This window comes from Halichoeres trimaculatus, unplaced genomic scaffold (genome assembly GCF_033239565.1).
Source record: "Halichoeres trimaculatus isolate MK-OKI-2021-1 unplaced genomic scaffold, fHalTri1.1 fHalTri1_scaffold_16, whole genome shotgun sequence".
NCBI lineage: Eukaryota > Metazoa > Chordata > Actinopteri > Labriformes > Labridae > Halichoeres > Halichoeres trimaculatus.
This window is the reverse complement of record NW_027437194.1, coordinates 11002268-11024550: the sequence shown is the minus strand read 5'-3', so window position 1 is coordinate 11024550 and position 22283 is coordinate 11002268. Positions and strand designations below refer to the sequence as shown.

The following is a 22283-nucleotide window of genomic DNA, read 5'->3' as shown; positions in this document are numbered from 1 at the left end:
GGAGGGAGGGGGAGAGAGGGAGGAGAAAGCAGGCAGGGAGGGGAGAGGGAGGAGGGCTGGTGGATCTGACGCAGTGTGATCCTCTCCGCTGCCTCACTTCCACTCCCCACTCTCAGGAACACGCAGACGGATCTAAGGCTCACAAACACGGAGTTTTACCCCGGGAGAGAGCTCCGGAGGACGGCGTGCTGAGGCCATGAGGACGCGCGGGAGGGAGCGAGGGGACCCGCGGTTCAGGAGCTCTGCTCGGGGATCGAACCCGGGCGTGTAGCGCGCTGGTTTGTTCTCATTGTGTGCGGGGTGGCGCAGGAGAAAAGGATGCCTCCGCGGACACACACGCTCCTCCTGCTGCCGTCGATACGTTCGTTTGTCCGCCGACAGAAGCCGTGTGTTGAACCGTGTGTGGAGCCGAGCAGAGAGCTGATCCGAGCCGGAGTCCGTCCTCCAGGCTGCCCGCTCCATCTCCATGAAAACTCTGAATGAAAACAAGGAGCAGGAGGAGGAAGAGGAGGAGGAGGAGGGGTCCGCCATGGAGGACAAGGAGAACAATCTGAGGACGGCCAGGCTGTGGAGGGATGCCGCCCTGCGCTCCAGGAAGCTGCGGAGCAACCTGCGGCAGCTCACCCTCTGCTCCAAAGACAACCAGATCATCCTGCCTGAGGACATCGCAGAGATCGAGGTGCTGAACCTGGGGAACAACTCCCTCCAGGAACTGCCAGACGGGCTGGGATCCTCCCTCAACAACCTGCGCATCCTGGTCCTCCGCAGAAACAAGTTCTCGGCCGTTCCAAGGGTGGTGTTCGAGCTGGGGCAGCTGGTGGAGCTGGACATGAGCCACAACAGTCTGAGGAGCTTCTCGGAGGGTGTGGGTCAGCTCAGGGGGTTGAAGAAGCTCTGCATCAGCCACAATAAGATCCAGCACCTGCCGGCTCAGATTGGAGCGCTGCAGCTTCTGGAGGAGCTTGACATCAGCTTCAATGACCTCAGAGATCTCCCCAGATCCTTCTCTGGACTCTCCAAGCTGCGGACTCTAGACGCTGACCACAACAAACTGAACCAGTTCCCCCTTGAGATTCTGGCCCTCAGTGACCTGGAGGAGCTGGACTGCTCTGGGAATAAGTTTGAGGCGTTACCAGCAGACATCATGAAGCTGCAGTCAGTGAAGATCCTGTGGCTCAGCAGTCTGCACATGACCTCCTTACCAGAGACCTTCTGTCACCTGACTCACCTGGAGAGCCTGATGCTGGACGGGAACAGCCTTGCGCAGCTCCCTGCCGGGTTTGGACGTCTGCAGAAACTCAAAATGATTAACCTGTCCTCCAACGAGTTTGAGGACTTCCCTCAGGTGGTTCTAAGCATCACTGGGCTGGAGGAGCTCTACCTGAGCAGGAACAAACTGACCCATGTCCCTGAGGATATCGGTCAGCTGCTGCAGCTTGCCAACCTGTGGCTGGACAACAACCGCATCACATACCTGCCCGACTCCATCGTGGAGCTGGAGAAGCTGGAGGAGCTGGTCCTTCAGGGGAACCAAATAGCCATACTGCCAGAGGACTTCGGGAAGCTGTCTAAGGTGAACATTTGGAAGGTGAAGGACAACCCGCTGATCCAGCCCCCATACGAGGTCTGTATGAAGGGGATCCCGTACATTGCAGCTTATCAAAAAGAGCTAGCTCACTCTCAGCTGGCTGTCAAGCCACGGCTCAAACTGGTCCTGATGGGGCTGAAGAAGGCGGGGAAAACCTGCCTGAGGCGCAGCTTGGTGAGCACGCCGCAGGACACCAAAGGACTGCAGGGAACCAAAGGGATCGAGGTGACAAACTGGGTGGCAGACGCTGATCGCTGCCTCACATTTCTGGTTTATGATTTGTCAGGGAAGCAAAATTATGACCTCATCAAACCCTTCTTCCTGTCCCCCGGTGCTCTCTACATCCTGGTTGTAAACCTTAAAGCCTATTCACCCAAAAACTTCTACACCCATGTGGGGTACTTCCTGCACCTCCTTGGAGCCAAAGTCCCACACGCTGTGGTTTGTCTGGTGGGCACACATGCTGACCTGTGTGATGAGGAGGAACTGGAGGAGAAGAGTCTGGACATCCACAGACAGATTGGTCTGCAGGAGAAGAGGGACATCCAGGGTCTGAGGAGTTTGGATCTGCAGGTGGACCAAGCGCTGGAGCAGGGCTTCAGTGTGCGCTCCTCCAGCCCTCATGTCCTCTTCTATGGTGTCTCTGACAGGAACCTGAGGCGCAGGAAAGCTCAGCTGCAGTTCATGCTGAACCAGCGACTGCAAATCCTGTCCCCCCTGCTGGGCGTCAGCTGCACCCAGAGCCAGAGGAACATCCAGAGGCTCAGGGAGAAGCTCATGTCTGTCGCAGACCACCGGGACATCTTCCCCAACCTGCACCGCATCCTGCCAAAGTCCTGGCAGATGCTGGAGGAGCTGCACTTTAAGCCCAAAGACCTGTGGCTGTCGTGGTGGGACTCAGCTCGCCTGGGCCTGCAGGCGGGGCTGACAGAGGACAGGCTGCAGAGCGCTTTGTCCTACCTGCACGAGAGCGGGAAGCTGCTTTACTTTGAGGACAGCCTCACGCTGAAGGAGTATGTCTTTCACAATCTTCCACGGTTCATCGCCATTCTCAACGTCTTCTTTCAGCGGGACGAGTCCACGCTCTTGGACCGGCTCCTGTCTGAAGGGGAGCGGGGGGACAAGGGGCGGGTGAGTCTGGTGATAGAGGACGAGAAGGGGGAGAAGCTCAGGGTGACTCACCTCCAGCATCATGTAGAGGGCTTCCTCCAGCACGGCCTCCTGCCCTCTAATGTGATTCGTCTGCTGCTGCGACCCCTGATCCAGACTCAGCAGGACCTGCACCTGATCCTGGAGCTGCTGGAGAAGATGGGGATCTGCTACTGCATCAATAAGCCACGCAGCAAGCCTCTGAATGGCGCCACCGCCTGGTACAAGTTCCCCAGCTACGTGAGCAGCGAGGAGCCGCGGGCAGAGGCCTCAGCGGGGGGAAGTCCTCTGTGCCACTTCCTGTCCGTAGAGCAGCTGCACATCCAGTACAGCTTCCCCTTCCTGTTTCCCCCTGGACTCTTTGCCCGCTTTAGCGTGCAGATCAACAGCCATGTGGTGCAGCGCTCTGACGGCAGGCACCAGATCCTGGCCTACAGAGGCAAAGTCCCCGTGGTCATCAGCCACCAGCCTGCCAGAGGGAAGCTTCAGCCTGAGACTCTGTCCATCGCCAGCCACGCCTCCCTGCCCAACATCTGGACGGCATGGCAGGCCGTCACGCCCCTGGTGGAGGAGCTGAACATGCTGCTGCAGGAGTGGCCTGGCCTCCTCTACTCTGTCCAAATCCTCTGTTCCAAGTGCCTGAAGAGAGGGGCGAGCAGCCCACACGCCTTCCCAGGTAACACACACCTCTGCTCCACACACACCTCACAGAAGGTCATACACACCTTCATTACACACACTCTCTCTACTTAAGTCTGTTAAACACATCTGAGGTCAGCTGAGTCAGCTTCTGCAGCTCTGAAGGTCCTCATCTCTAAAAGTGATTAAACATTCAGAGAATGATTCTCTTTCTGCCGGGAAATCTGCTCAGGGTCAGGGAGGAGGAGGAGGAGGAGGAGGAGAACAAAGGCTGCTGTTTCTTAGAGAGGAGCTGTGAGGAGGTGTAGAGGAGTGAATCTGAGGCTGGTTGTGTTTCAGATGTTGGATGTTGTTGTTTGTTGTGTCCCTGAACTGATCTGTTTGTGTTCCTGTGACTCAGGGGCAGGTTGGCCTCTCATTATGTCAGTGTGTTAGCAAGGTGTTTCTGCCTTTTATGGTTTTATGATGTTCAAACTTTAACACCGAGCAACACAAACCTATTACCTATTTATTCTATAACACTAAGCTTTATCATCAGATCAGAGCAAACAAACCACCAGCTCACTGCTCACATTACTGCACAGCTACAGCTTGTTAGCTTAGCATAAGGCACTGGTAGCCCTGTTTACAGAGAGAACACCTCCCTATGACCTGAGCTCAGCTAGCAGTTTGTATGCTAAGATAAATCTGTTATTACCCTCTGTTCTAAGTATGCTACGCTAAGCTAAGGCCTCTATCTAGTTTCCAGATTATTTAGACTTTGTGAAGTCTGCCCCTGTTTAATCCGACTGAGTCAGGTTCTTATGCCAAGATGGGTTAGCTGTTTCATCCTGTTTCTAGTTTTCATGCTGAGCTAACTGTGTTTCCAGTCTGTGTATTTTATTTTGCCATGCTAGAAGTTTCTTCTGGTTTAGTGTCCAAACAGTTAATTTCTTTATGCTATGTTGGGCTAAGTTCTCTGTTAAGTGACTCTGCTGAAAGCGTTGCTAAATGTTGTGCCATTTCCAGTAGACATGCACGATATTATCGGCACAATATCGGTATCGGCTGATAAAAGCTTAAAAACATGTTTATCAGTATCGGCAGATATGAAAATTTCTGCCGATAGGCACACCCGATAAGGTGCTATTCAGTTAGGATTATTATTATTTTCCATCTGAAAAATAAGCTCCTTAAATAAAATGTAGCACTTCATTTATTTGCAGTGCAGAGCTCTGTGTCTGTCACCAGGTTGTTACAGTAGCTCTAAAACAATCAAATGCAACTTGGTCATGTTGAAAAATGCATTGTACATTTAAAGTTCATGTGATCTAAAGAAATTATTTTTCTGTATTTCAATACTGAATGTCTTGAGTTTGAAAAAAATAATACATTTCTTATTTATCGTAAAATCAAATGTTTTTTGTCTTGTTTTATGTGTGTTTCTTAAACAAATAAGACCATCACAATTAGAGTAACATATAAATTCCAGTACAGGATAGACTTAGCTTTCTTTACAGTGAAAAAAACAAACTTGTGATTATCGACATATCGGATATCGGCAAAAATCCAATATTGTGCATCCCTAATTTCCAGTAGACATGCACCGTTAATGCCGATTTCCTTAATTTGGGGGATCAGTGATCGGTGATCAAGGATCCGTGATTGGTGATCCGCCCATCCTTACATATAAAACTGATCTTATGTACCTCTGGGAAGGTCTGACAACCAGCCATTGTTGCTTTTTGCTCTGAGACCTAAAACTCAGGACCCTTTATTAGTTGTTTAAGTTAAAACATAAAGATTTTTATTGCTTTACAGGTATTTTTCAATAATTTTCAATAAGATAAGATTGGAACATTGAAGGTAGATGCTGTCAGTTATAAAAAAATAAAAAACGGCATCGGCAGGTCAGGCTTTTTAAAGATCGGTGATCGGCCAGAAAATTGTGATCGGTGCACCCCTAGCTTCCAGTTTATATGTTAAACTGAGCTGAATTAGTTGAATTAGTAGCCCTCTTCCACTGAAGCATATCTTAATGCTAAGTTAGTCTATGATAAGCCTTAAATTCCTTTTTTATACTAAGCCAGGCTACCTTTTCACCTGTGTAGTGGCTTTGCTAAGCTAGGATATTTGCTGCTGTTGCCTCTCGTATATTATCCCATATATAATGAATATATCTGCTAATCTTACCTACATGTTTATTGTTTACCCAATCCTAATGCTTAGCTATGCTAGTAGGTTAAGACTGACCAAGAGTGTCTACTGGTTTCCAGGCTTTCATGGCTAGCTGTTTATCCTTGTGATCAGACTGTTTGCTAAAGTTAAGAGTGTTAAAAATTGATGCTAAGCTCAAATAGCATTTCTTCCAGCTCCAGTTTTTTTGTCCCACTTGATGTTGAGCATGAGTTCACATGGTTATGTTAAGCTGGCTGCTCTGCTGTGTTTCCAGTCTTAATGCTAAGACAGCGTATCAGCCTGAAAAAGACAAGATAGTGAGTAGAGACAGAGAGGAGTGAGATAGAGGAGTAAAGCGTATCACGGGCTGTGTTAAACGATCAGATGGTGTTTGGTGTTCCTCCTGACAGTCAGCTGATTTCTTGCTCAGCGACTCGTTTGTTCCTCTGAATTTATCCTCTTGCCCTCTGAATGAATGGCTGTCTGCGCCCTGATACCAGTCCCATGTCCAAATCTCTGGTTCCAGTCTCCGGTTCCAGTCTCTGGTCTTAGTCTTCAGAGATTAACCTGACACAGATCAGTTTGTGGAGCCGCTCTCAGACTCCTCACACGCTTAGGTTTGTAAACAGAATGAACCTCGCACACAGATCAAGAGTTCATCGTGTAAGCAGATTATTAATCCCGTAAACATTCAGCAGGCGTTTTATTCAGAGCTCTCTGAATGAATGAATGAATGAATGAATGAATGACTGTCTGTAAGCTGTCCTGCAGCCACAGGAACAGAAAAACCTCCCTGTGTTCCTGACTGTTAGCAAGTTGCGACATGAGCAAACACTGAGAGAGAGATTACTGATATCTGATGAATCATTTCATGGCTGGAGAGAGAGCGATGGAGGGCCAGAGAAAGAGAGGAAGAGATTTAGAGAAAATAAAAAGAGGGAGCTCTTTGTACTTGGGCCATCGACCCCATCAGGAAATGCTTCAGATTCTCTCTCTCTGGGGGGGTTGAATAAAGAAAACAGCTTTTATAGCTGGCTGTTTGCAGGAACGTCCTCTCTGAGTGGCTTTGATTCATTCTGTGTTTCAGGTCTGAGGTTTGACTTTGAGGTTTTATTTTAGTCTCTGTAAAACCAGCAGAAGAAAGTCCAGAGGAAAGACTCTGGATGCTTCACAGACTGTCAAAGATCAGGATTATATCACACTGTGAACACAGGAACCCCCCCTCTAAGACATGATTCAGCAGGTTTTAACTTTCATCTGTGATGATTTGAGACTTTAAAACTTTGATATGAAACGATCCTGTGTACTGTGTACCATGGAGCCTTACGGTTCATCAGGTTTTAAAGCATTGACTCACCACTGCATGCTCTATTCTCGTGTGGAGTGGCCTTCCTTGTCATCACGCAGTAAGTGTATTCTAGGTCTGCTTCCACCCTATCTCCTTACCTGTATTGTGCAGAAAAGTGCAGGAATCATGCCCCTCCATCACAAGATCTTATTTTACTGTTCCCAGGGTCAGGACTGAACTTGGCAAAAGAAATCTTTCAAGTTTGCAGTGCTCCATTAGCTGGAAGAATCTACAGAAAGACTTGAACTGTGCTCTCTGGATGCTTTTAAACAGACCCTTAAATGATTGGGAGACAGATTTATGTGTCTGCAAGTGTCTTGTCAGATGTATGATGGTTTTATTTCCTGGAGGTATTTGCCATATTTCCGTGCTGTGTTGTGTAAAGTGTTTATTTGTGTCTGTGGTGGAAATGTAGCTTTGCTGCTGCTGTCTTGGCCAGAACACCATTGGAAAAGAGATTTTAAATCTCAATTACTTTTTTTTCTGGTTAAATAAAGGTTTATTATTATTAATAATAATGATAATAATAATAATAATAATAAAACCCAAATTGTTGAGATGCCAGCTTTGAGTCAGGAGCTGTTCCTCTGACTTACTAACCATTATCCAGAAGAAGTGCGTTTGTGGAGTGTGTGTCTGCAGAGACACTTCTCTCCCCATGTGTTCTGCTGTCAGTCCATCTGCAGCTGACTGGATGAGACGCTAAAGAGCTTCCTCTAACACCTTTACCTGTGAGTTAGCACAGTTAGCATGCTGTCAGAGCTAAGTGAGGCACTTTGGTGTCACAGGAAGTGGTGGAGCTGTGGACGTGTTCCTATGTGAATCCATCCGGAAAAAATAATAATCTCACCTCACTGTTTCTTTATGTCCTTTAGCTCTCTTGCTCTCCAACTCTTTAGATCTGTTAGATCTCTTGAGCTTTTTGATATCATCTAGCTAAGAGCTTTTACTTTGAGATTTTGAGCATCTTTTCAGCCCTCTTTATCTAGATTTAAAGCAGCTGAGTTTGACACATCCTGGTTTCATCAAACCACACTGTGTACTACATTTCCCATGATGCACCCGGTCGCACTCCAGCTCCTTGCCTCTGTTTCCTTTGAAACATCTGGAGGTGGTTTTTACCTTCTCTCTGATAACGCTCGCTCTGTTTCTTCTTCTCTGCTCGGTTATCGGCGTGTTCTGGTCTTGGTTTTCCTGATCACCTTGGCTGACTGTGGATCAGTCTGAACCCAGCAATGTGTCTCAGGGCTCTGAGGTTCTCCAGACCTTTTATGGACATGATATTCTGGTCTGCAGCCTGTTGGACTCCACACAGCTGCAGGATAAACACACAGCTCTCTGAGCACGCTCAGTTTTTAACCTCGTCTAGCAGTTACTGTTGACAGGTATCACTTCATGCTGCAGCCTCCCAGAGTCAGAAATAGACTCGTCCATGTTCGTCCTGAGCTCAGAGGGTCACCGAGTTCATCGTTTCAGATTTTAGCCGAACCTTTTTCAGCTGTTCTGGTGGAAAACGGGAACTGAATCAATCTCAACCCCTGAAACGGCCCTACCTGGGGATAGTACTTTCTAAAGTTCCAGGACTTTGGGAGGCGGGGGCTGTAAGCAAGTTGTCTTACTGTCCTCTGCTGGTCTGGTGCGGCTTAATCTACCCAGGTTTTTGGCCCCACGGTCACCCAAATAATGAGCCACAGAAACTATTTACCCCTGCTCTGAACACAGTTATACGGTTTCATGTTGACATTTGAATTCTGAAATGTTCATGCCTTATTTTCCATCTGTGACACTCAAGAGATGAAGTTGATCCTTTCCTCAGAGGGGGGGCGAACGTGAAAACGCTGGCAAGTGTGAAAAATGTTTCTCATGTCTGAAATCATCTTGGGTTAATTGTTTAACTCTTAAAGTTCAGGATATGTTGGAACTTCTAGAGCCTCAGACCACCTGCATGTATGTGTATGTGTTTCTATGAGAGAGAGAGAGAGAGAGAGAGAGAGAGAGAGTGTGTGTGTGTGTGTGTGTGTGTGTGTGTGTGTGTGCGTGTGTGTGTACTTTCTCTCTTCTTGTCTCAGTGTCTGCGTTAATCCTGTTACAGGATCAGTCAGATTACAGCAGAGTCAGTACAGGAACAGCTACCTGTGGCTCAGGTGTGTTAGGACCCGCCCCCTCTGCTCTGTGCGGTGGTTAATCAGGGCTTGGTGTAGCCCCCCCTGCAGGTGAGGACCTGGATGAACATAAATCAGTCTAATCTGAAGATCTGTGTCTCCTGTCAGATCTCATGCGTCTGCCTGAGGTCAGGATCTGATCCTGCAGCTCACTCATCATAAATCTTTACCTCAGCCTACCCTGACTCCCAGCATGCACTACAGGAGCTGTGACTGACTGACAGCTTGTGTGGTGAAATATCTAATCCAGATTCAATCAATGACAAACATTTATTTACACAAATACTTAACATCATCTGTCAGAATGACTCTTGACTGTAAGGTGACAAACATCCTCATGACTCAGAGCAAGGTGTGAGTGTGTGTGTGTGTGTGTTTACCATCCTGTTACATCACCTCACTAAGCTGCTGTATTATCTCACACATGTGACACACACTCTGACAGACACACACTCACAGGATGGAAGGATTTACTCACCAGCACTGAGTCCACCTGAGCTGTGATGTCAGGGAGGAGCTCCGCCCACATCTGGACTCCCCTGAGGCGTTGAGTTGTAGCTGAGCGTGATGAAAACCTGACCTCTGACCTCATGGTGGATTGTTGTTTTATTGTTTTATCACAAAAATCTGTTTACAGCAACATCCCCCCTCATGCTAACAGATGTTAAAGGCTGAATGAGTGACATATCTCTGATATTACAGTGAAAAATTATTAATATTTCCTCTGTTGGTGTTAAATAACCCAGAGGAGTGTGTGTCTCTGTATTTACATGCAGACTGCTCTGTACAGTCGGACAGATGGGAATAAAATATCCTCAGGAGGTGATTTTTTTTTAGTTTCTGGCTTTCAGCGCTCTCCTCGCTTTGTGCCATAGTATCCAAACCCTTTGAAGGAAACCCTGTCCCCCTTTGAAGGTTCACAACTTAAGATTCTCAGGACCAGGAGTCAACAGTCAGCTTAAAATATGGCTGTCGTTGAAACTCTGATGTGTGTGTGCAGAGTGTGTTTGGATGCCTAATGTCCAGCTTATATTTTAATCGATTCGTCTGCAGCCCTGAACAGGATCCAGAACTTTCCCCCTGCCTTTCTCTTACTCTCTTTTTTTCCTGTGGAGCTCAGACCGGGTCAGGTTTCAGACTCACCAGAACCTGAGGCGACACACCGCTCTGCAGGGCGAGGCCATGTTTGGTTTGTGTTGTTGGAGCATTAATACTTACTGACAGATTAAACATCAGGAGCAGGATGTTTCTTCACCTGTAGGATCACCTGATCGACTGCTTTACGTCCTCCTGTCTGTTTGTACATCTCTTTACGTCTGCAGAATCACCCTGAATACATCCCATAATAATCCCTGGTGCCTGCCAGGCGCCGTGGAGGTTATGTAAGAGCTCAGACGGTGGCCCTCACAGCTCCTGGTCTGTCTTCAGATGTGCTAAGAGCACGAGGCTCCTCGCTGCCTGTTTTTGCTCCTAATGAGACAGATCCCTGCTCAGCACTCCATCTCATTACACAGCATATGTTAGCAGCTGCACACACACTCTCTCACACGCTCACACTCACGTCTGAAGGGGAATCCCTCACTGCTGAAGCAGATGTGAGAGAGCTTCAGATGTCTGAATGATAAAAATGAAGTTTGGTTTCTATTTCTGGATGAAGTGAGGGATTCTGGGACAGCTGCTGCTCCTCTGTTCTCAGCTTCAATCCTGCAGGACTCGTGCAGCTCTCAGGTGTCTGTGTGTGTGCCTGCTGCATGTGTGTGTCTGCTGCGTGTGTGTGAGAGCTATTTTCAGTGTTTCCTTTGCGGTGGAAGTAGGCCACACATTCCTGAGAATCCCGTCTGTGTGTCAGTCCAGCAGAGCGAGGGGGGGAGGAGGAGGAAGAAGAGGAGGTGGAGGAGGATCAGGCTAATGTGGCGTGGTTTTAGAGACTGCTCAGGAGATCTGGATCCTGTCGGCTGATTCTGCTCCATTTCATACACCCTGGATTTATCAGATCTTACACACTCACTGTGGGGGACGGATCAGACTGATAGAAACCAGGAGTGTGTGACGGAGTGTGTGAAGATGGAGGAGGATTAGCTACAAACACTCTCTGTTACAGACTCCAGATGCTCTGTTAGCTCTCCAGGCTAACCAGCATGCAAACGTTATCACCTTGCAGTAGTTAACCCTGTTAGCCTGGCTGTTAGCATCACATTAAAGGGGACATATGCTGATCCGTAATTTAATACTTACATATAAAATAATAAATTTAAAAACAAGACCTTTCACCCCCTGAATTTTCAAAAATGAGATATTGTATTTTTTCAGATATCCTAGAACGAGATTTGATGCTTCTGAAAATAGGTCATTGCCATTTGGCCGTGAGATTTCGACCTTCGTGACGACACGAGGATCCTTTCTTTTTATTGGAGTAATCTGATAAAGCAGCTCCTCCTCTGTGATGTCAGTTAGTCACACAACCGCCAACGAGGATACACCCACCAAGAGCCAAGTATAAACGTAAAAACTATACATGTTACAGTACCAGTTTGACTCACCACACTGTAGCGTCCTGTGATGATCTATGTCGAGGTGGATTTTCTTCCTCCTGAGCTGCAGAACCGTCCGGGTCTGACTCGGGGTCCAATACAAAAGGACGTATCCTACACTCTGCCATTATATTAGTGCTATCAATGCCTTACGGGGAAGTTTTGGCAAACAGCAAACTCGCTCGGTCTGCTCCATTCAATGTGGCGATTTTGTAAATACTGCCATGCTGCAAAAACCGCCCCCTGGCTCTAATCTCTCCGCCCCTCTGATAGAACTGACCAATCAGAGCACAAAGGGCTGTGACGTTGCGGGGTTACTGGAGGTCATTCCTGAATCAGAGCGTTTCAACGAGATCTTCAGAATGGCCTAAAATGAGGATATTAAGAATTTATTGTGGGGCAATGAAGGAACTAAATGACTTGTACTGAGGGCAGAAATGCTTTACAGGCATCCTAGTCTGGCATAGTGAAAAGGAGAAACAAGCATGATATATCCCCTTCAAGTGTGTGAATGTCATGTGACCCCTTGTTTATGTGTTTATGCTAACAGAAGCAGCAACGTGAGCATCAAGAGCAAGAGGAGTGAGATGCACACCCTGCTTTCTGTCTGTCCACCTGTAAGCCCTGCTATCTGTCTGTCAGGCTTTTAACTTTGTTCTTTGTCCATCAGGCTGTATGCTTTGCTGCCTGCCTCTTAGGCCTTTTACCTTTTTTTTGACTGCTGGGCTATATGCCCTGCAGCTTGCCTGTGAGGCTGCATGCCCTGCTCCCTGTCTGCCAGGCTATACACCCTGCTCTCTGACTCAGGTTCGGCTATGCCGAGGTGCATTCTGGGAACTGTGGGTTTACAGATTAGAGCTGATTCTGTAACATAAGCTGATTTCAGCTCACATATGATCTTTTGTTCTGGCCCCTTGCTGGTGTCTCTCTCGGTCTCTATTGCTGTGTAATCAGGCAGTGACTCTGCAGCTTGTGTTGGTTCTGACACAGATTCTCCCTCACCCTGTGGTTCTGCTCGGTGACAGTCTCTATTTGCAGCTCAGGTTGTTAATATTTGAAGCTTCAGGCTGAGGGAGCAGAGATCACTTTATGAATACTTTTATTCATAAACTCTGCTTTATATGTCATTAATGTTCCAGTTTCTGGATGTTTCCCAAAGCTGCTTTTTGTTTACTGCGTCACATTTTACTTCTTCTTTGGATTTATTAGCAGGGATCACTGTTTCATGCTGCTATGGCGTCACACTATCATTTAAGTGGTGTGGCTATCAGCATCTGGCTTACACATCTCCAACCATGAGGGGGCATGGTTGGCTATGGAGTAGTGCTGCACGATTTGGGGAAAAGGTGCGATTTGCGATTAGGTGGACAATATTGTGATTGCGATCGTGCTTGCGATTTAATAAAAAAAGTTGTGTCATGATGAGTCTACAGACTTGCTTGGTTATCATGGAGAAAAATCTGAATTGCATGTGCTGACATTGCGATTGCGATTGCGATATCCTCTGTTGCGATTACGTAATTGTATGTGCTGACATTGCGATTGCAATTGCGATTGCGATAATCGTGCAGCCCTACTATGGAGACACAAACAGGACCAGGCTTAACCAAGCCAACCCGTTACTGTACCAATCTAAACCAGACTGCTCTAAGGAAACAAGGCTTAACATTGTCCTCTATGTGCTCTGTGCTGAAAACTGACCTGCAGCTCAATGTAAATCACCAAATAGACCACTCGTTCAGCCACAAATGTTTTTTTACACAGACAGTAGTGACTCATATTTGTAGCTTCTGCAGTTTTTAAAACCAGGAGCATCGTTTGTCCTGTGTGAGTTTATCTGCAGATTCTTTAATTTCAGCGTCCTCTCTGAATCACTAAACCTCTCTTAGCAAATCGTCCACATTGAAACAGCAGTAATAAGGTTACACAAAGAACAACAACAGGTTGCAACACGCCAAACTCCAATCCACCTCTAATGGGAGGGGCGGCCTCTCCTCGCCACTCTGTCACAAATCTGTAAATATCTGCCTTTAATTGTCAGGGAGTGAGAGGTGAACAATCACAGACATAACGATCTCTGATCCTGTTTCTAAACTGAAGAAATGCTCCTTCACACTCTTTGTCTTTAAAATGACAGGACACATTTTCAGTCTAAAAACGATCTGCAGGACTTCTTTGTGAGCTTAATTTTTTTGGGTTCAATGGTCCTACCCCGCTGTTGCTCTCATGGCACAGGAAGTGAGTCGGATATGAGACTTTGTGGAAACAGTTTTTGAACAAAGCCTACCCTGAATGCTCAGAGAGAGTTTCCTGCAGGACCACAAGTCCTCGAGTCTACTTCCTGTTTGAGAAAAGGGAGAGAAACTGCAGAAAAGAGGAGGAGGACGAGGGAGAGGAGGAAGAAGAGAAGGAGGAGGAGAAGGGAGAGGACAGTCTGGGCGAGAGGAGCAGGAATGTGATCCAGTCATCTACCTGTGTGAGGGGGGGTGAGCACATTCCTAATTTTGTGTGTGTGTGTGTGTGTGTGTGTGTGTGTGTGTGTGTGTGTGTGTGTGTGTGTGTGTGTGTGTGTGTGTGTGTGTGTGTGTGTGTGTGTGTGTGTGTGTGTGTGTGTGTGTGTGTGTAAAGAGGAGGAGTCACTCCCTGACCTAATTCAGGACACACAGCTGGATGTTGGAGCTGCTTCCTGGAATGAAAACTCGCCTGACAGCATCAGCTGAGTTTAGAGCTGCAGACACAACAATCATTATCCCCCCTCACATCCTCTCCTCACATCCTTTCCTTACATCCTTTCAGATTGCTGGTCTATAATGGTCTGCAGTCAGCAGGGAGCTGTGTGATTGATGCTAATGCTGCTTAGCTTCACCCCATCACAGGCTAATAGGCCTCTGATCTGGTTAGCTTAGCACAGCGCTAACGCTCAGCTGAACGTGTCTCTCAGTGAATCTGCTTCATCTGATCGATCTCACACAGATCCATTACAGATCTATCCATCCATCACTCTGAGAGGAGCTGGGTGTGAGAGGGTAGAAGCTAACGGCTAATGGCTGATGATGTCATCTTTAATGTGTGAGCTTAGGTTCATTAGGATCCAGACCCCCGTCCTGCTTCAGAGGAGTGAGAGCCGCATGTTCAGGAAGAGACCCGCTGCTGAGTTCAGGTCTGCTTTGATATCTGAGGTTTTAATGAGAACAGGTTGACTTTAAAGGGGTGGAGTCAGTGTATTTCCAGCTAAAAGTTTGATTTTGTTACTGAAACACATCCTCACTGTGCTTTCAAGGGAAAAGAGATGAGTGGAGTCTGATCTTTGACCTCTCTTCATCTTTCGTCCTTCTGATCAGCATCTTGTAGTACCCCTCTTTAATCCTGATCAGCATCTTGAAGTACCACTCTTTAATCCTGAAGGATGGATCCTCTGCCCCCCGTGACATTTTTTCCTGTCATCTGGTCTCCTCTGGTTTTAAATGCCACATGAGTCTGATGGAACCACATGAGCCTGATCCTCCTGTCTACTGGGACCTTGTCAGAAAGCCTCAGCAGAGATTTTAATCCAGATTTATGTGAAATGAGGGACTGTGGATCTGGTTCAGATCTGGCAGGTGGTCAGAATCAGCTACTTGAATTATTCAGCTCTAAACTCTGATCATGTCTAATTTCTGTGCCTGTGGATAATCTGTGCAGAAGATTCATGAGGTCAGCTGATTGATCAGCTGACCTCACCTGAACGTCTTCAGTCAGGGTGAAGCTGATTGGTGGATTAGTGTTCCTGTGTTTAGACTCGACCTCACTCTCTCTGTGTCTGTGTCATGTTACAGCAGTTTAGCATGTTATATATGGGCCGTGGAAACAGGTCAGTGTGTGTGTTTGTGTGTGTGTGAGCTGATCACAGTGTTTTTGAGCTGTAGCTGTCCTGAAAACAGGAGGTATTAATGTGAATTAATCCCTGGTGTCAGCCTCGGAGCTGGGATCTGGGTCGGGTGTTTTTGTTGCTCCACTTTCTTTGTCTCCATTTCATTCACAGCCACAGAAAATAAATAAGTCATATTTGTAACAGATTGAAGGGAGTTCACAGGAAGGTAAACTTACTCTCCAGGTTTTTAGGAGATGAGTCATAAATGTGAACATCTGATCAGTTTGGTTTGGTGAAACAGTTTCCCCAGAGTGAGTCTACATCCTGGGTGGAAAAGGTCAGAGTCCTGGGTCAGGATGAATCCACAATCTGGATGGGGAGAGGTCTACATCCTGGGTGTGATGGGTCTGTGTCCTAACTTGGGATGTCTGTAAATCCTGAAGACTGTGAATCAACAGGAGTCTGATCCTAACCTGACTCAGCTATTCCTGTGTGAAGAAGAGGGACTGATGGTGATGATGATAATGATGATGATGAAGGGTATAACGTCGGACACAAGAGCAGTGAAAGATGTTTATTTATTCTATTTCCTGTGCTGGACAGGAAGAGGAATTGGGGCTGAGTGTGTGGATGTGTTCCTCTTTTTGGGTCCAGGGGAAACATACACACTACCAGGAAAAATAAAACACACACACACACACACACACACACACACACACACACACACACACACACACACACACACACACACACACACATACACACACACACACACACACACACACACACACACACACACACACACACACACACACACACACACACACACACACACACACTGCCCTGAGTTTGGGGTCTCTCAGTCCTCAGACCTGACCCTGACCCTTTATCCTTCACTGAGCGATGAGCTGTTTGTCAGACTTGCTTCAAATCACTTGCTTTGAACTACACAAAAAACTCTGCATGTGTGCGCCCCCTGCTGGCTGCCTCTCCCTTAACATGTAGCACACTTTTACACTGTCACTGTTGCCCTCTAGTGGACAAACTGGAACGATAAGAAGGAAAACATTATGCTGATGTTCAGAGATAAGATCCTATCACTTTTGTCACCCAGCAGAGTTTACTGACACACACAGACTACAACTTCCTGTTCCTCTTCCCTATGAGGATGAGCTGCTCCTGTTTTCATTAGATCATAGCCTGAAGACCTGAATCCTGACTGGACCATAAACCATGAATTAAACATGGAGCTCAGTTTACAAAGAGATGTGGACCCTCAGGGAACTGCTGTGAAGCTTTGTCGTATGTCTTAGCTTCATGCTCACTTCCTGTCTGTGTTTCAGGTGAGCTGCTGAGCCAGCCGCGGCCTGAGGGTCTGACTGAGATCATCTGCCCAAAGAATGGCTCTGAAAGGGTCAACGTGGCTTTGGTGTACCCCCCTACACCCACCGTGCTCAGCCCCTGCCTCAAGTGATTTCCTGGAGCCCCTCCTTCACCTGCCTCACCTGACTTCCCTTCATCAGTCCCCTCCTCCTCTCCAGACAGCCTGAACCAAACCTGCAGCTGAAGGACACCGGCTGTGGGATCACTGCCTATAATGTACGTACTTAATGCACACACACACACACACACACACACACACACACACACACACACACACACACACACACACACACACACACACACACATATAAAGCCTTGGTGATGTCACTCTCTGCGTTGTGAACTCCTTGGTCCATTAAACCATATGTTCTTGTGTTGCAGGTGGTTGCAGGTTGATGGGCCTCTGGCTGATGTCATGTTGAACACTTTTTAAGGACTCGATGAGCACAAGCTTCGGCTGGATCCTCTCTGTAGCATCCCTTCACGTCATGCTTCAAACGCCCCTCATTATTGGACCGCCCACACGTCTCAACCTTTCTACTCTGAACTCATTGCTCAAAGCATGAAAAACTGTGACGGATCATTACATCCAACGGAGGAGAAATGTACAGACAATGCAGCGCTTCTTGACAGGTCTCTGAGGTCAGGAGGGGAGACTGAACTGGACTGATGTGTTCTGTGAGATCTGAAAAAGTTCCTGCCCCTGTGGGGAACCTTTGGACTGACAGAGAGGAACTGAAAGTGTTTTCTTGTGTAAATATTTCTCGACAGAAGGAGGCCAGCTCTGACATGTTGGAGCTGTTGTTGTGTTGCTAGCTTTGACTTCTGTCAATCAGAGTTTCTGTTGTCCTGTGGAGGAAACATCAGTCTGAGCTGTCCTGGTGTCAGGTTTAGACCACTTGCTGTAACTCTGCAGCTTCAAACAGAGGAGCTAATGAGGGTTTAGTGACACAGAATAATGCAGTCACACACAGAGACACACTGTAGCAGTGAGCTTCATGCTAACCTCCTCTGTGGTTTCAGTGAGAAGCTCCTGAGGAGACATATCCTGACCGTTAAACCCTAACATGATGAAAGATCTGTGTGACAGTGAACATCAACATTAAAAGACTTAGCATCTGAAGAATAAAATCCAAATGTATCAAGTTAAAGGATGAGTAACACAATTTTCAACGCAGAAACACAACTTTGATCAGACATTATTTTCATAGCATTATCAGGAGTGTGCTCCTCCATAGCATTAACATTACAACTCCCATTACCTTATAGTTTGGATCAGCACTTAATAACTTAACTCCACTGACATTACAATTTTGATCTCATAACATTAAGACTTTTAATTCGTAATATTACAATTTTTATTTCATAATATTACAACACTGATCTTGATGTATTACAGCTTTGATCTCCTAACATTATGACTTTGATCTTGTAGTATTACAACTTTGTTCTTGTAACAATACAACTTTTATTTTGTAATATTACAACCATCATCGAACAATATTACAACATTGATCTCATCTCTAATCTTCAATTAAGACTTCAATCTTGTATTATCACAACTTTTGATATTGTAGCATTATGACTTTGATCCTGTAATATTACAACTTTATTCAATGACACATTATGACTTTGACTTTGTCATATTACCACTTTGTTCTTGTGTCATTTTGACTTAAATCTCCTAACATTATGATTTTAATAACTTTAAATTATGACTTTGACCCTGTTACATTATGACTTTAATCTCAAATCAGTATCGCTTTGATCCTCAGACAGTTCAGTTTTACTCTCGCATCGATGTGAACACCTCGTGGAGAAGATGATGATGTTGTGTGGTGAGAAATTGGCAGAGCTTCATCAGAAATCAAGATTTAATTGCCATGTCGACTCTATGGATTGGAATTAGTTTCAGCGAGCGTCAGCACTGACTAATACTCACTCACACACACAAACTGCACCTTAAAGATAGATTAAAGTGAAACCCAACCGTCAAACAAAATCGGTCAGACAATAAGATATGATTGATTAAACCAGGGGAAAAGTACTGGAGCACTTGTGTCGAGGTTGAGCAGTAACGAAACTTCCCATAAACAAATAGATATCAAAAGGCTCTAAACTCAAAATTAAAACCTTAATATGGCTGTCAAAAGCAGAGTATGTGACCAGGGCCAACCGTCTTTGATGCACACATTCATTTTACTTTACACACAGGAAGCTGCTTAGCTTAGCTGAGCTTAGCTTTTAGACCAGAAAAAGGCTAGCTCTTTCTAGATTGTTTTTATACTCTTGCAGATATTCATAGTCACAGGTCTCAAACTCTTGCTGCTGACGACATATCCAGTTAAACCCTGAAGGTTTCTGGTTACCTGACTCCGTTTGAGGCTAAGCTAAGCTAATCAAAAGCTACAGGACACAGCTCCAGGAGCACAGGACTGAGGAGCTACAGTCAGCTGATTCTGTACAAAGGTTTGGTTCAGCCTGAGATGGACTGATGAAGTCTTTATGCCAAGGACATGAGAGGTCAGTGAGATGTGTACAGATATTTATCTCCTCTGAACCAATCACGTGACATTTCCTCCCTGACAGGCTGTGTGTGAAACCAGGTCTCTGTTCCACCCCCTGTGGTGGTTTTCACTCTCTGAGGGGTTTTCTTTCTCTGATGTAAATAATATCTTTATTTTTATATGTTGACACTATGAGCTTTGACATTATTTACAGTGCAATGTTGTGCATGAGTCACTGTGAGGGTGCACACAGGGTTTTATATGTAGCTGCTCTACATCTCACAGGACGACATGACAAACCAAATAAACCAACGGCTGGCTCTTGTACCGCCGCCCAAGCTTTGTCTGTTTCTGTGTGTGTGTGTGTGTGTGTGTGTGTGTTTCTGTGTGTGTGTGTGTGTGTTTCTGTGTGTGTGTGTGTGTGTGTGTGTGTGTGTGTGTGTGTGTGTGTGTGTGTGTGTGTGTGTGTGTGTGTGTGTGTGTATTTCACTATCAGTATAACACATTAGACTCAGTTTCAGTCCACATTTGCTGTTCTTGATTAATTGAACCTTCATGCTGACCTTGTTAAAGCTTCTGTGATGTGGTTGCATCTGTATGCTTAGCCCACAGGTGTAAGCTCTGACTCAAATCCTTCTGACTCTCATGTTTGGTGTACTATTAAAGTCAGCAGGTGGGATAAGATCTGTACATTTTACAACCACATCAGTGCTCTGTCCTTTTAAGAGGTTCAGGATGTGAGGAGCAAGTCTTCAGTCTGCGCTGAACCCTTTGAGAGGAGGTAAGAACATTTCTCTGATCTCTAGAAACTCTGATCTTAATAAATTCAATCTTTATTAAGTCAAATCTTTACAAACTCTAATCTCTATAAACTCGGCAGAGTTGAGGTGAACCTTGTAGTCATACGGCAAAGTTCCTTTATCTGACCGTAAAGTAAGTTAATGCTATGGAGTTTCCCGTGTGTAAATCAGGGGCTGAGAGCTGTGTTTCAGTCATTCACTTTCGATTTCTCACCTTTCTGTTTCTGTGCTTACATGTCTCACAAACCATAAAAACTGTATAATCTGATACTAAAACACACAAAAAAACACACCACCAACAACAAAAACAACACCATCACTATGAACACTAATTAGATAACAACACCGTGAAACACTCTTTTTTTTCTACAGCATCTACAATAAAACGTGGAGTGAATTGAGTCTATGTGCCGAACACACACCCGACTTCCTCTGACCAGCGGGATCTCCTGAATCATTTTTCGGGTAATCCATGAAAGACATACAGTAGAGTTATTGGGATCAATAACTTTAAGGTTAAAAAACAACTACAGAGGAGACTTTGTCACACCTGAGTCCTGTAATCTATCTCCTCAGGGTTTAGTTTGACGATCAGACCCTGCAGAGGAAAACCTCAGCTTGGACCATGGACCCACCCAACCCAACTCAAGGAATAGGAGGAAGACGACGGAGCAAAGATCTGCCTCCTGAACTGTCGGACCTAATGAACGCACTTATTGAACTTAGTGCTTCATTTATCCAAGAGTATCACAAACATGAGCCCAGGATGAGAGGGATTGTACAAGAGTTTAGGATAATAGCTGATGAAGTCAGAAATGTGCAGAGAGAAACAGAAGAAGTCAGAAGAAGAAGTGTTGATGAAATTAAGGCAACCTTTGGAATTGGGGTCTTCTGGACAGGGGGCAGTGTTGTCCGTGCAAATGCAGTCAAAATCTCAGCAGAGAAAAGAAGTACAGAGGAAGTAGAGAGGAAAGGAAGAGAGTTCATGTGGATTGTTGAACCACTGAAGAAGAAGCTGGAAGAAATAAAGACAACATGTGAGAAACTGGAGAACAAATCAGCCGAACTTCAGGCTGGACTCGCTGTGGAAGAGGTGGAGGAGTTTAAGTTGATTCTCAAAAGAGTGACCGTCCTGAGAGAGATGAGTGCAGGCACTATAACTATAATTACAAGTGTGTTTCAGATGATAGGGAATATCCTGACATTTATTGTGGGCATCTTCAGATTCACTCCATCTCCTGAGGAGGATAAAAAGTTAGTAGACTCCATCAACCAGTCAGCTGATCAGTGTCAGAAAGTCAATGCCAGTTTTCAGGAGATGAGTGAGGAACTGAAAAAGTTTAGAGATTATTAAAGATCTGATGTGAAGCTCTGATTCTGACTGTCAGCTGATAAAATGTGAAAACTATTTTGAACCAGCTCTTATTTTCAGTCACAGAAGCATTTTCCAGTTTCCGCTTTTCACACTTTTTCTTTGCAAACCATCATATTCAGTTTTATTAACATACAGAGTTTTGCAGAGTTATATGTGAGTATATGATTTGTATTAAGGCTTAATTTGTATTTGAACTGTAGCTGGATAGTGGGACTTTTTAACTTAATATGATGTTTTTAACGTGGTGCTCTTATTTTAAAGAGAGATGACACTGTTGTTGGATGAGCTGGATGTTGTCATTATCTTATCTCATCTATCTTGTTTTATATTTTTCACTTTTGACTTTAAAGATTTTGTTGAAATGTTGATGATGTATTATTATATTTTTGTATCCTGCTTTATGTTAATAATAAACTATAAGCAGTCAAACACTGTCAGTCTTTAACATCCTCTCACCGTGGTTTAATCCTCAGTTTAGTGATAATAAATAACTTGTGGAGTGGTGAGGCAAAACCCAAGCTGCCTGAAGTCCAGCAGAAGTTTTCACAGTCAGTGATTGGGTGACAGCACAGTAGATTATTTTATTAGTGACCTCAGCCTAATGTCTATCAAAGCATTTACAGTGGGCAGACTAAAAGTCAACCTAACGGCACCCTGGCAAACCTAACTTCACCCAATTAAAACCTGCCATAAAATGGTGCAGAAACATACCAAAACACTGTTAGTCAACAAAACATACAAATTCTCTTAGATCAATTACTGGATAAATAATTCAACATAGCTGCAAAGACGTC

The 22283-nt window shown here is 45.5% G+C and overlaps 1 protein-coding gene across 1 annotated transcript; it reads left to right on the top strand.

Annotated features, from left to right (window-relative positions):
* Window positions 1-49: 49 nt before the first annotated feature.
* mfhas1 (multifunctional ROCO family signaling regulator 1) lies at window positions 50-19646 on the top strand. The gene is made up of 3 exons (XM_074690543.1): window positions 50-3413; window positions 16768-17023; window positions 17189-19646. The coding sequence occupies exons 1-2, from the start codon at window positions 467-469 to the stop codon at window positions 16896-16898; spliced, it is 3078 nt and encodes a 1025-aa protein (XP_074546644.1). The 5' UTR covers window positions 50-466; the 3' UTR covers window positions 16899-17023; window positions 17189-19646.
* The last annotated feature ends 2637 nt before the right edge of the window (window positions 19647-22283 follow it).

Coding starts and splice junctions, on each gene's coding strand:
- mfhas1 (XM_074690543.1), top strand. CDS start 467: ATGAAAACTCTGAATGAAAACAAGGAGCAGGAGGAGGAAGAGGAGGAG. Junction 3,414..16,767: donor CAGCCCACACGCCTTCCCAG/GTAACACACACC, acceptor TCTGTGTTTCAG/GTGAGCTGCTGAGCCAGCCG.